Raw genomic sequence first — 13,117 nt, 5'->3', positions numbered from 1 at the left:
CGGGCAGCTGATGCCGGAGAAGGTCACTCGCTACTGCCCCCTGGAGGGTAAGTCCGTCATTGTAATTCATCTGAGCGACGGTTTGATTTTAGTCCGTTTGAACGGTTTTGTCTGTGAACTATCACACCGAAGCGTGTAATACACCTGTTGGTCCACTAGAGGCCGCACATACATGACCAGGGTCAAAGGAGAAGGTCATGTGATGGAGGTCATGTGATGAAGAGAGGTAAGGTTGGCGTGTGCAGGAGGTTGAGGGTTGCGTTTGAGCGAGAAGGCAAAATGTTACGTTACGTACGGCGTATTTAACTTTCGCATCGTACGTGATGTTACTTGCGTGAAATTACTCATATTGAATTAAACCCGGATCTTTTTCTAACTCTCACCAATTCGTTTTGGAGCCTAAACCTGAGGCAAGTTGTATGTATAGCTTCCCAGCAGGAATCAATGTTCCCTGAAAGGTTTGGTATCAAAATCTGAAATATTTCCCGATAACGTCAACTTATCGTGTCTAAATAAGCAACTCGACACATCAGGAACATTCGTCACTTTATTTATGGCTTTATTTCTGACAGTAAGCTGAAAATAAGCAAGAAAGAAAATAGGTTTTTCAGGCCATTCAAGTTTGATTGTTTTAGACTCATGTAAAAAAAAAAAAGAACATTTCGCTGAGTCGACAAAAAATTCTGATGTAGCTCAGCTCGCGAGAAGAACACTAAGAGACACGAAACTTTTAAAGTGAACATTTGTGTGACAGCAGTGAAAATAGAAAAGTAACTCCTCTGGTCTTTTGTTCCTTCATTTCATATTATTTAAAAAAAAAAAAAAAACTGCACAAATAAATGAATAAAAAAATGAGGAAATCAACAAATCGGCTTGAGCTACATTTTCTGGCACACTTGCTGAAACACACGTCGCAAAGAGAAAAAGTCCAAGAAATGGTGCTGACAGGCCGTAAGTCTTTTTCCTCGTATGATTTGGCATTTAACTTTTCTCCCATCACGTCCCGCTGCTCGAGAAAGAAGAAATAACGCCTGCCAAGCTGAGAACAAACAGCGTCAGGCTTTAGTGCATTGTAAAATATTTCCTGTTCTTGTAATTGCAATTTCTCATCAAAGGCAAGAAATGTATTTTTTTTTCTTTTTGCTGATGTGTAATTGGTGAAGGAAATTGTTGGAGAAAATTGGGGGATGCTGCTTGTATTCTCTCCAAATTGGTTTCCAATTTTCATTTGTTTTGTCAAACTGGCTGCAGAACACAGGCTCCTCCGTCCCGCTCACACACTTTTTCTTTTTTTCTGAAGAAGTTCTCAGACATCTGCGGTCTGCTTGTGGATCCCCGTAAAGAAAATCTGCGCGCTTCGGCGGCCGTGTTGAAGTGAACATGGCGGCGTGGACTGCAGGCAGCGTGTGACAGCAGGGGAGGAGGAGGAAGCTCTTCCAGCTCCTGCCTGCTCCCCCGTCAGACACCTTCCCGGCCCTCGCTCCTGTTATTATAACTCCAGGAGGTGACTTTTGTACGTTCCGCTTCCCGAGAGCGGCGGGATCGTTCGGCGGCGCCTGAGCTCCCGTCCCCGTCCCCGTCCCCGTCATCTCGCCCCGCGACTCGTCGTCCCGCTCAGACTGACAGTTTGATCAAAAGAGACAAAGGAATTGAAAAGGGTTTTCTTCCCCTGGTGGCTGGGCTGTAACAACACGACAGCTAAATTAAATCACTTTTCTGTCCCTCTGTGTCTGCCTGCTGCCTGCCAATGTGTTATCCCCCCCCTCCCCCTCCGTCCCGTCTTCTCCATCCCAATTCAAAAAACCCTGTTAGCTGAAAATTGGCCAATTTGATTTGATCAGTATTTTGTCCTTGAGGCCTCGGCTAGATTAGCAATTGTGTTAGCTGTGTATTAGCTTCGTTGAATGCAGCAGGAATGCGTTTGCTCTCTTTCGGAGATCTGTCGGAGATCTTTCTGAGATCTTTCTGAGATCTTTTGGAGATCTTTCTGAGGTCTGTCTGAGATCTTTCTGAGATCTGTCGGAGGTCTGTCTGAGATCTTTCTGAGGTCTTTCGGAGATCTTTCAGAGATCTTTCTGAGATCTTTCTGAGCTCCCTAACGATGATGAGACGCGAACGCCGTCGCCTCCTATGAATCACACTTCAAGCTGCTATAATCTATATAACATATATATCATTTATAACGTATAGAATCACTTGTGATGTGAAAGCGAACGCTCGCTGTGTGTCTCCGTCTGACTTCGTACACGTACTTGTGTAGTAGATGAATTTTGAAATCGTGGAAATAACCACGACATTTGAATGCATCACCTGCCAGCAGGTCTGCAATCTAACCTACGTTGTTGTTGTTGTTGTTTTTATCTCATCACTGCGTCCAGTCGTAACTTCCACCTGTTAATTGGAGCTGCTGAAAACAACCCGGGTTTCACGCTCCTCTAAAATGCTTGAAAACTCAAGATTTTTTACTATAATTCAGAATTTTATTTTTTCTTAAAATGGATTTATAAATTTGGGTGTTGGAAAAAAAGTACCGGTATCGGAACTGAACATTTTAACAATACCCAGCTCTACGTGAAAATAAATAAAATGTGTTGTGTTTATTTGATTCAAACCATCTAACCGTGATTTATATGTGCACACGTGGCTTCGTGGGCGGTTTGAAGCTGCAGACGTCGTCACCGAGACATTTTCAAAAGCAATCTGCTACGAGCCCTCGTTCGAACCTCTCAGACGTGAAGATGGAGGGTGGGGAAGAGCCCGAAGTTACGCAAGATGATGGAGGAAGAGAGCGCGGTGATAGCAGATGAGGGAAAGGCAGTTTCAAAGATTGATGGCCGAGGAAAGAAGGACGATGAAGAGCGATGAGTTCAAGAGGAGGGCTTCAGATTTCTTTCCTCCGCGGCTTCTTCAGGTGCTCGAAGTCGGCTCGAAGGAAAACTACGCGTGCTCCTCTTCACACACACACACACACACACACACACACACACACACACACACACACACACACACACACACAGCAGTGCTCATTAGTTCAGCTAGCTAGCATAGCACACACTCTCAAAGCTCTTTGTGAAGCGACTTGCCAATTATCCGTGTGCAAACCAAACCAGTGAACCTTCTTAGCTGGCCACCAATTACTGTTCATCTGATACGGCCCACCAGATTTCCCCCTGAGCTGTCACACGGAGGCAGGGAGAGAGAGGACAGCGAGAAACAAGCGGGAGTGAATGACAGGAGTCGCGGCCAGTTGGAGCCGAGGGAGCGTGTCATTAGCCCCGCCCTCGTGGTCAACCTTTAAACACGGGACGTGTTGGACACCCGACCTTAAATTTGACAGAATGAGATTAGTTGAACGGGCGGGCCTTCGTCGCCCCGCTCGTTAAGAGAAGACATGTTGGACCGTTGCCCTGAAATTTTGAGTAATTACAGGAATCTCAGGGGTCAGACGGAGAGACGAGTCGGAGGGGGGGGTGGCGGGGGGGGGGTTGTCCCTGGGAGTCCTGGGAAATGAAGTCCCAAATTACAGCCATTAATCTCCTTAAGGCACGTTCAGGGGACAAACATGTCTCATAAGCACATTCGCTGCAATAACCAAAGATTCGAAGACAAACAATGTTGGGGGGGGGGGGGGGTTTGAGGGGTTTTGGAGGGGGGGGGTTGAGGGGGGGGGGGGGGTTGACGTTGCAGAAATGCCTGGAGGAAGGTTTGTGTTGAAGTTTGAAGTGTTAAAGGCGGCTCTGAAACTACACAACGGAGATATGTGAGGAAGCAACGGCTCTCCGGAGAGTTGCTGAAATTGTTTGGTGTGACAGCCCCCCTTCCCACCTTCCCCCCTTCCCACCTTCCCCCCCTTCCCCCCCTACCCCCCTACCCTCCTACCCCCCACCCACCCCCGAGCAGCCCCCCGTTTGCCCCCATGCTCATTGTTGTCATTTGTTCTAAGTCCAAGGCGTCTTCTGGGAGTTTTGCCTGCGAGGAATGATCCACCCTGAAAGACCCGGTGAAAGCGCCTCCAGGATTCCTGTCTGGAGGGAAGATGGTTGTTACGTTGTGTGTTTGTTGTGTGCGGCTGAAACTGTCATCGTCCCAATTCAGTTACATAATAAATGGATGAGTGACTCACAGCTCCGTGGTACAGTTTTTTTGTTGTTTTTTGGCCGGGCTGACGTAGCACTCTGACATTTATTCATTCACTTATTTGTCCATAAATCACGTTGCTTATGGCAGGAGAAGTTATTCTGCTTCCAGCAGTTACGGTCGCTGCATCGCCGTCTCGCTGTGTCTCTTAACGAGACCCTTTTAATCTGAAATGATAAAACACGCACTTCCTCCTCTCAGACTCTCACTCTACCCTGTGAACATTCACTTGTGACATCGGAGTTAATTTTTATGAATATGCTAATCACCGCTCTGATTGGTGCTCACTGCGTTGCTAAGCAACCTCATTGTTTAGCTCGTTCCATTTATTGTTTAATAGTTATAATAATAATTTATTGTTTCATTTGCTTTGTCCCCTCGAAGACACTTACAGATGCTCCACGTGGAACATGGTGACTAACAACACTGTTTGTGTTTGATTCAGTAATCAAACACAAACAGACCCTGAATATATTACGAGTTAAATGCAGATCTATATTCACATTCATGGTCCTTCTACCTGCGCAGGTAAAGCCAACGTGAACGTGCAGTGGGATGAGGACTCTGCAGAGAGCTTCCCATCCAAGCCGGTGAGAATAGCGTTCGTGCTGGTCGTCCACGGACGAGCCTCTCGCCAGTTTCTCCGCCTCTTCAAAGCCATCTACCACTCCTCCCACTACTACTACATCCATGTGGATCAGGTGAGCCCCAAACAGGAAGTACTGGTTCAACTAATTACACTCTTATTTATTTATTTATTATTATTTTTATTTTTTTTTCATGTCTTATCAATCTCTTTGTTGCAGCGCTCCAACTACCTGCACAGGCAGGTGCAGACGTTGGCGACCCAGTATCCCAACGTGAGGGTGACACCGTGGCGCATGGCCACCATCTGGGGCGGGGCCAGTTTGCTGACCATGTATCTTCGCAGCATGGCCGACCTGCTCGCCATGAGGGACTGGAGCTGGGACTTCTTCATCAATCTCAGCGCTGCCGACTACCCCATCAGGTAACGCAGCGAAGGGGAGCTCAGTGGAGGAAGGTCATCTTTAAAAAATATTTAAAAAAATATTTAACAAAATAAAAAAAAGGTCCCGGGAAGTTTAAGGAGCAAGAATCCAACACAAGTCACAAGTCTGTATGTTTTTCTCTTTAAGAGGTCAGTCATCACATCGGTGGCGCTCTCCGAGGCCGTACGGAAGAAATTCAATACACAGCAGTCGGAGCTCCTGCGGTTAACTGTGAGCTTTAAATACAAAAGTCTCTCCAAACCAAACAAATCAATGAAGTAGAACCGCTGCTTTTCTCCAACACTATTCATCCACTGCTTCTCTTCCTTTGTGTGCACTCCATTGAATAGGTTACATGGTGAACTGATTGCAGTTTAATTGTCCCGGGTCAATACCTATTGACTTCCCATGGTGTACTGTACGGTCCCAAAGTCATCTCTCCACTCCAAGACCCCCCCCCACCCCCCACACACACTTAAAGAGGCAGTAAAATGTAATTAAAAAACTACGTGAACTGGACGTAAAGTCGTGGAAATAGTCTGTTGGAAGAGGAATTTCATGACTTGTAGATTGTTTTTTTTTTTAGTTTATCGTCCTTCGGGGAGTTGAAGGTCTGTTGGGTTTTTGATGCAGCTCTGCAGCAGCCAATTAAAAGCCTCCTATTAAGGGAAGACTTATCTCTTGTGCGCAGCCAGATGTCCACCAGTTGAATTTAGACGAGCTGTAATGGCCACTGGGTGGAAGGAAGTTGGATCTGACGTCTCTTGCAGCTGGAACAGAGACGCCGGAGCAAATGTGGGTTTGTGTTCGAGGGCGGGTTCCAGCGTATCGATGGACGCCGCTGACATCCCGTCTGCTCGCCGTTGCGCGTGTGCACGCCTGAGTTTCTGTGCTGCCGTGCGGATAGCTCAGCGTGTCTCCACACCTGCGTACAGTCGTGCATATTTACTCTGCCTGTCTGTGTGTCTGTCAGCGTATGATTAAAGGTATTTGCCAGCGTGTGCGCGCCGAGACGCCGTCTGCTTTCCCATCTTTTCTTTTCTTTTTTTTCGCCTCCTCATTTGCATGAGCGCGATGTTGTTGGGAAAAGGGCTGACAGTGGAGGTTTTAAGCCCCATATGTTCGCAAACGAAACGATTGATGGAGCGAAAGAGGGAGCCGAGAGGCAGAGATGACAGGGAGAGGCGAAGGAGCAAGAATAAGCAGTTAGGGAAGGGAGACGGGAGAGAACTGCATGTTTCTGGATGCATGCAATATGGAAATATGGAAATTGCACTCTTGTATCTTTGCTTAGCAAGTGCATTCGTCACCACAGTTTGGATTTGACCAAGTCTTTTGCGGTGCATATTATTTTTTTAAGAGTTGCAAATGTGGTGCTTTTAAAGTGGCAGCTCCGGGTTGGAGTCCCTGTGAGCGGAAGCACCAACGCGACTCAAGAGTCCTCAAGCAACAAACTGAAACCTATTCAGCTGTTTTTTGTAAAAAAAATTAAAAAAAATCTCTGTCGGAAGAAAAGTTCTTCCTCAGAAATAAACACATCAGCGTTACATTATCATTATGTTGCGCAGAAAACCCCCCCGACTGCAAACCCCTAAAACTACATGAGCTTCAATTCCTTTGTCAATTTACGACAAGCTAGAAAACATTAATCCTATTAAATGTTTCCCACTAAAAGCCTGCACTAGTGTTTCTTTAAGATGCGGTCGTTTTTGGTCTGTCCGTTGTGACTGCGTTGTAGTGGGCAGGAATGCGGGGGGCTCCCTGCTCCCTGCTCCCTGCTCCCTGCTCCCTGCTCCCTGCTCCCTGCTCCCTGCTCCCTGCCCCCTGCTCCCTGCTCCCTGCTCTCTGCCCCCTGCTCCCTGCTCCCTGCTCCCTGCCCCCTGCTCCCTGCCCCCTGCTCCCTGCTCCCTGCCCCCTGCTCCCTGCTCCCTGCCCCCTGCTCCCTGCTCCCTGCTCCCTGCTCCCTGCTCCCTGCTCCCTGCTCCCTGCTCCCTGCTCCCTGCTCCCTGCTCCCTGCCCCCTGCTCCCTGCTCCCTGCTCCCTGCCCCCTGCTCCCTGCCCCCTGCCCCCTGCCCCCTGCTCCCTGCCCCCTGCCCCCTGCCCCCTGCTCCCTGCCCCCTGCTCCCTGCTCCCTGCCCCCTGCTCCCTGCTCCCTGCCCCCTGCCCCCTGCTCCCTGCCCCCTGCTCCCTGCTCCCTGCCCCCTGCTCCCTGCCCCCTGCTCCCTGCTCCCTGCCCCCTGCTCCCCGCGCTGCCATAACTATTGCTGTTGTTATCAGTGGGACTGGAGACGAGCATTATTTCCCCTCTAATTCCCTGATAATGTCTGTCCTGCCGCATGGATGGCTCTCAAAGGCAATCCCAGAGCCCTCACACCAGTGGAGGGGCTGTGTGTCCAGGGGGAGATATACCGTGTGTGTGTGTGTGTGTGTGTGTGTGTGTGTGTGTGTGTGTGTGTGTGTGTGTGTGTGTGTGTGTGTGTGTGTGTGTGTGTGTGTGTGTGTGTGTGTGTGTGTGTGTGTGTGTGTGTGTGTGCGCGCGCCGCCCAAAGAGGCCAGAGGATGAGTTACACGCTTGCTTTGTCAGAGAGTGCAGTCCCCTTTTTCCCAGCTTTTATCTACACGGTCTCCTTTACCTTTTTTATTTTATATTTTTTACTTCCGTTAAAGCCCTTTTTCATCCTCCAGATTTTTTCATCAGTCGGAGCTTTGTGAGCCGATGACTGGCTGCTGGCGTCGTATCTTCTCATCTCTCTTTCACTTTGTCATCTGTGCCTGAAAAAAAGGTCTCATATTATAGCTTTGTTCCAAAAGTGATTGGTGTAAAAAAAAAAAAAAAGCCTTTATACCCCATTATAACCCCCAAAAAATAACTCTAGTGGGACTTTTAATTAACTGAAGTTACAGAAGTGTTCGTAGGATTTTCCAGGAGAGCGATGATGAACTCTTCGAGTGCCGTTACGGTGTGGGTTCATGCTCTTCAGCCACTCCTCCTTGGAAAGATGGAATCTTTAAACCATCTTTAAAGTGGCACATTACAAATATAATCTTTAGAGTATTGTGTGGTCTTCACTTTCCTGTGAGGTGGCCTTGAAATGGGTTGTGTTATGATTTTAAATGAAATTGAATTAAGACATTAAAACATTAATGTAATAATCACAAAGTTAAATTGGCTTTGATATTTAAAAGGTTAATTTCTGTTTTGTTTTTGTAGCTGCTAGGCAGGGCTGAAACTCGCAGCAGTGTGTGTGTGTGTGTGTGTGTGTGTGTGTGTGTGTGTGTGTGTGTGTGTGTGTGTGTGTGTGTGTGTGTGTGTGTGAATACCGCTGTGAGATAGAGCAGCCACAGGGCTGCCAGTAAGCAAACTAGACCCAGTGGACGGGGTGACCACTCAGGTGGCAAATCTGGAGCTCGACATGGATTCCCCCCTCGCTCTCGATCTCTCTCTCTCTCTCTCTGTGTGTGTGTGTGTGTGTGTGTGTGTGTGTGTGTGTGTGTGTGTGTGTGTGTGTGTGTGTGTGTGTGTCTGTCTGTGCCTGCGTGCCAACATGTATGCGGCATTGTCGGTGTGCACAGCAGCAGATACGCAGCGTGTGTTTGTGTGTGTGGGAAGCAGAGACAAAGAGGACTGCGTGCGTCTGTACTGTACATCATCAGTCCGGCTGCACAGCTCAGGACCTCCTAAGATAACCACTCCCCCCCACCCCCCTCCACTCCCCCCCAGGCTGTGAAATTGCTCCTTCAAGAGAAAATGACATTAATATGCGCTTGTCCCTCCCCCTGCTGATCCTTGAGCCTCGCTGCTCTTTTAGAAAAAAGCAAGGCGAGCCGTCATGAAAGCCTCCGCTGCAGATGAAACGTTAGAAGCATTGACTGCAGCGCAGCCTGCAGAGCAAAGCTTTTAGCCTGTCTGGCCTGTTGTAGAGAGCAAACCGCTCCACAATGTAGGAACAGCTTGAAGTCATTCATCAAAATCACGGATAGCGCAATCTTTTGTATGATCGTAAACAGCTTCAGCGGCTTGAAGGGACGGAGCGACTGATACCGAGAGCGGCCGACGGCTTTAATTGATCGGTCTGTGACTTCAGGCTGTAGTTCAACGGTCTGAAGCACACGGCGGCCAAGTTCACGTCCAAATCCACGTTGACTCGTTTAACGATGGATCATCTGAGCGCAGAATAAGTTCGGGGTTGTGGGAGTTTGTACTTCTAATGAATCGATGGTTATTTTCGGGCGTGACATGATGTGGACCAACGAGAGTGTCCTCTTTCATTCCCTTTAAAAGCCGGGTGTGTTTACACCTCGGTGGATTACCGTTGTAATGGCGGATTTACCGAAGCAGAAGAAAGTAACTCGTCTCTGCAGGAGATTAATGTGCATACTAATAATCTTTTTCATTTTTCTATTTACAACCAGCAGAAAGTGCACCTGTGCACCTGTTGTGCGCCCTCCTATCGAGGCTCCGGGAATAATAACTGAATAAGAACAGGTTTTTGGTTAGTTGATTGCTCAGTTGCTTTCATCAGCCTGTAAATAGCAACGCAACCAACAACGTGTCCTGACCAGACATTATCTTCAGACCAACACACCCATGGGGGCAAAACAAAGAGGACTCTGGACGGGAGGACAACAACTGTGTTGGATGGAGGACGGAGCCCCTGAAAAGCTCCTCAACATTTTGGTTTTAAATCTCTCCTGTTTCCTTTTGGGAAAATACATTTTCCAGGTCTTTAAAGTCACAGCGAAACACGTTAGAGTGGAATTTGCTTCTGTAGTGTGACACGTTTCTGAGAAATATAAGCGTCCACTCACAACTCCCTCAACCAGCTTTGTTTGATCAGGAAGAGGAAAATTCATAAATAATTAGAAGTGAGAGATCAGTCTGCCACGAGCAAACTGTCGCGTGCAGGATTACATGATGGACAAGAAGAAAACACAGTTAGAACTTGAACATGTTCATTTCTTTTGTATTATTTTCCCGTTAAAACTTCTACTCCACCTTTTCACTTTGTGCTGCTAAATCAGTGTTTGTATCTCCTGGCTGCTTCTCACCGGATGTTCCTCGTCATTTTCTTCAATTTTTCAGGACCAATAACCAGCTGGTGGCCTTCCTGTCCAAATACAGAGACATGAACTTCATCAAGTCCCACGGCAGGGACAACGCCAGGTAAGAGACAAACTTTCCAACTTCACTTTAATCTGCATCACAACACAACGCCCTCACTGTCACTCTCTCTGGCGAGCTCTGTGTGTGTTTCTCTCTCACTCCCACACACACACACACACACACACACACACACACACACACACACACACACACACACACACACACACACACACACACACACACACACACACACACAGCGCCCTCCTGCCAGCCCGGCGTGGTCACTGAATCATAATACAATTAGCTCCCATCTGTGGCTTCGTGAATGAACCTTCTTGGTGGGGAGAGCTGGCGAGGTCGCTGCCAGACGGCCGTCTCTGCTGACACCCCCCTCCCCTCCCACTGCCCCCCCCCCCTTTTTTTTTCTTTTCTTGCCCCCGTCGCCGCCCGGTGGCGACCCAGTCATCACCCCACACTGTGGGCAAAAACACCCCCGAGCACATGAAAAAGAGCAACAAAAAAAAAAAAAAAGAAGAAGTCCTGCATGAATGCACGAGTCAGCGTGAGTCAGCAGTACCTTTTTGTGTGCAGTCAGAGTGTTTTATTCAGTACTGTTTGATGAGACGGTTCCTCATTTAAACTCTTTATCAACCGCAATAAATATCTGTGATCCACCAGCATATGGATGAGACATTGAAATGCTTGGAAATTGAATGTCTACATTTCTAAAACATCCTTGGCATGTTTATATATATGTGTGTGTGTGTGTGTGTGTGTGTGTGTGTGTGTGTGTGTGTGTGTGTGTGTGTGTGTGTGTGTGTGTGTGTGTCTAAGCCACATGTTCAGTCTGACCTGGCTGCCCTGAATTTGACTCCCTCCATGTTGCACTCGATACGTCCACCTGAGTAACCTCCTCTGCGAATCTCTTAATGTGTGAAGTTACAAGTGCTAACAGCACATCCATCGAGTCATTTCGGGTCCAACGAAGGAGGGATGAATTCTGCTTTCATGCACTTTTAGAGCACTAAACTAAAAAACATAATCCTGTTTACGAGTGGAGCCGTCCCCTCGTTCACCTGAGCACATTTTTACTTGTAATTTTCAGAAATATTCATTAAAAACATATAAAAATTTGTATTTATAACGAGCAGATCCAGACTGCAAAACTGATTTTCACCCAGAAATTATTACAACCAACACTTTGAAGTGCAGGAAGACAACATTCAGTAAATACAGTCCTCTTGTTACGGCTAAATCATCTTTTTTTTATGAGAAGAAAGAACTTGTGAGAAAACTGTCTACAAGCAGCAACTTGCACAGCTTGGTTTTATGTAAACTGTGTTTCTTTCACCTGGATTTTGTTATTTTTAGAAACAGATTTCACAACATTCAGCTCTTACATGTGTTTGTTAGGTTCATCCGTAAGCAAGGTCTCGACCGCCTGTTCTTTGAGTGCGACACCCACATGTGGAGGTTAGGAGACCGGAAGATCCCGGAGGGCATCTCCGTGGACGGCGGCTCCGACTGGTTCCTCCTGAACCGCATGTTCGTGGAATACGTCATCAACTCCAAGGACGACCTGGTCACCAACATGAAGCGCTTCTACGCCTACACTCTGCTGCCCGCTGAGGTAACACACACACACACACACACACACACACACACACACACACACACACACACACACACACACACAGACACACACACACACACACACACACACACACACACACACACACACACACACACACACGTAGCATCATTTATAGAAACTATATACACTGCTCTCTTTTCATTGCTCTGTTAGATGTGCAGGAAAGTAAAAAAAAAACAATGAACAAAAAGATGAACATAAAATCATAAAGTGAAGTGAAGGCTGACTTTCTGAGAATAGAATGATCTCTGTGGGAGAAATTGAATATTTATCATGAGCAAACTGAATCTCTGCTGCGACTATTTCCTCTCATGAATTGGATTGTGTAAGAAAACGAAATAAATAAAAGGTATAAAATTATCTAATTTCATTTCTCCGTCTTTCTGTCCGCGGCTGTTTTCTGGTATCGCAGTCCTTCTTCCACACCGTGCTGGAGAACAGCGCCCACTGTGAGAGCATGGTGGATAACAACCTGCGCATCACAAACTGGAACCGCAAACTGGGCTGCAAGTGTCAGTACAAGCACATCGTGGACTGGTGCGGCTGCTCGCCCAACGACTTCAAGCCCGCTGACTTCCACCGCTTCCAGGTAAGAAGAAGAACACACAACGCTGATGGACGCCGTCTGTGTTCAACCAACTCCAAAGTTTAGAGGTGCATTTTATACAAAAGGCTCTTATTGGCGACGTTAATGCTTTGCATGTTTTCTGGGCTGGTCCTTTCATTTTTTTCATGTTTTTTTCAGCAGATTCATAAAGAATAAATGATAAAAAATGAAATTATTTTCCACTGGACTGCAGGTTTTTGCAACGCAACAAAAATCAGATTCAAATGTCCTTTATTGTAATTCTTTGTGTATTTTACGAGATTTTTCTCCTAAAACAAAGAAAAACTGTGCAAAGAGTCATAAAAGTAGTAAAACAACCCAATTAGTAAATAAATAGATGAAATGGTCAATCGCACCCATCAGACAAACTTTCAGTCAACATGAGAAGCATGCATCACTTTCAGTAGATGTGTTTGCAGCACACACAACACACCTCAGTGCATTGTGGGAAATCAGCAGCTCTCAACGGCTGTCGTCTCAAATTCGGCATCCAGTGTGTTCGCGCAGCTTTCACAGTCAATACATGCAAACGTATATCTGGAGTAGCGTGACCCTGAAGAAAAAGCTAAGAAGTAGTAGCAGTAATTAGATCTTCTTTGTGAGGG

General features: G+C 47.0%; 1 protein-coding gene across 1 annotated transcript in view; it reads left to right on the top strand.

Moving 5' to 3' along the window:
- Window positions 1-13,117, top strand: part of xylt1 (xylosyltransferase I) — a 73,861-nt gene that overhangs the window by 40,063 nt on the left and 20,681 nt on the right. The window contains exons 2-7 of the mRNA XM_069165821.1: window positions 1-47; window positions 4,666-4,838; window positions 4,944-5,146; window positions 10,231-10,311; window positions 11,665-11,881; window positions 12,318-12,494. The exon at window positions 1-47 is cut by the window's left edge and continues 560 nt beyond it. Coding sequence (XP_069021922.1) covers window positions 1-47; window positions 4,666-4,838; window positions 4,944-5,146; window positions 10,231-10,311; window positions 11,665-11,881; window positions 12,318-12,494 — 898 coding nt within the window. The remainder of the gene's footprint in view (window positions 48-4,665; window positions 4,839-4,943; window positions 5,147-10,230; window positions 10,312-11,664; window positions 11,882-12,317; window positions 12,495-13,117) is intronic.

The sequence above is a fragment of the Embiotoca jacksoni genome, unplaced genomic scaffold (genome assembly GCF_022577435.1).
Source record: "Embiotoca jacksoni isolate LCO1_2020_lvr unplaced genomic scaffold, fEmbJac1.0.p SCAF_36, whole genome shotgun sequence".
Taxonomy (NCBI): Eukaryota; Metazoa; Chordata; class Actinopteri; family Embiotocidae; genus Embiotoca; species Embiotoca jacksoni.
Note: the sequence above shows the minus strand (reverse complement) of the source record. Positions and strands in the feature narration are given on the sequence as shown.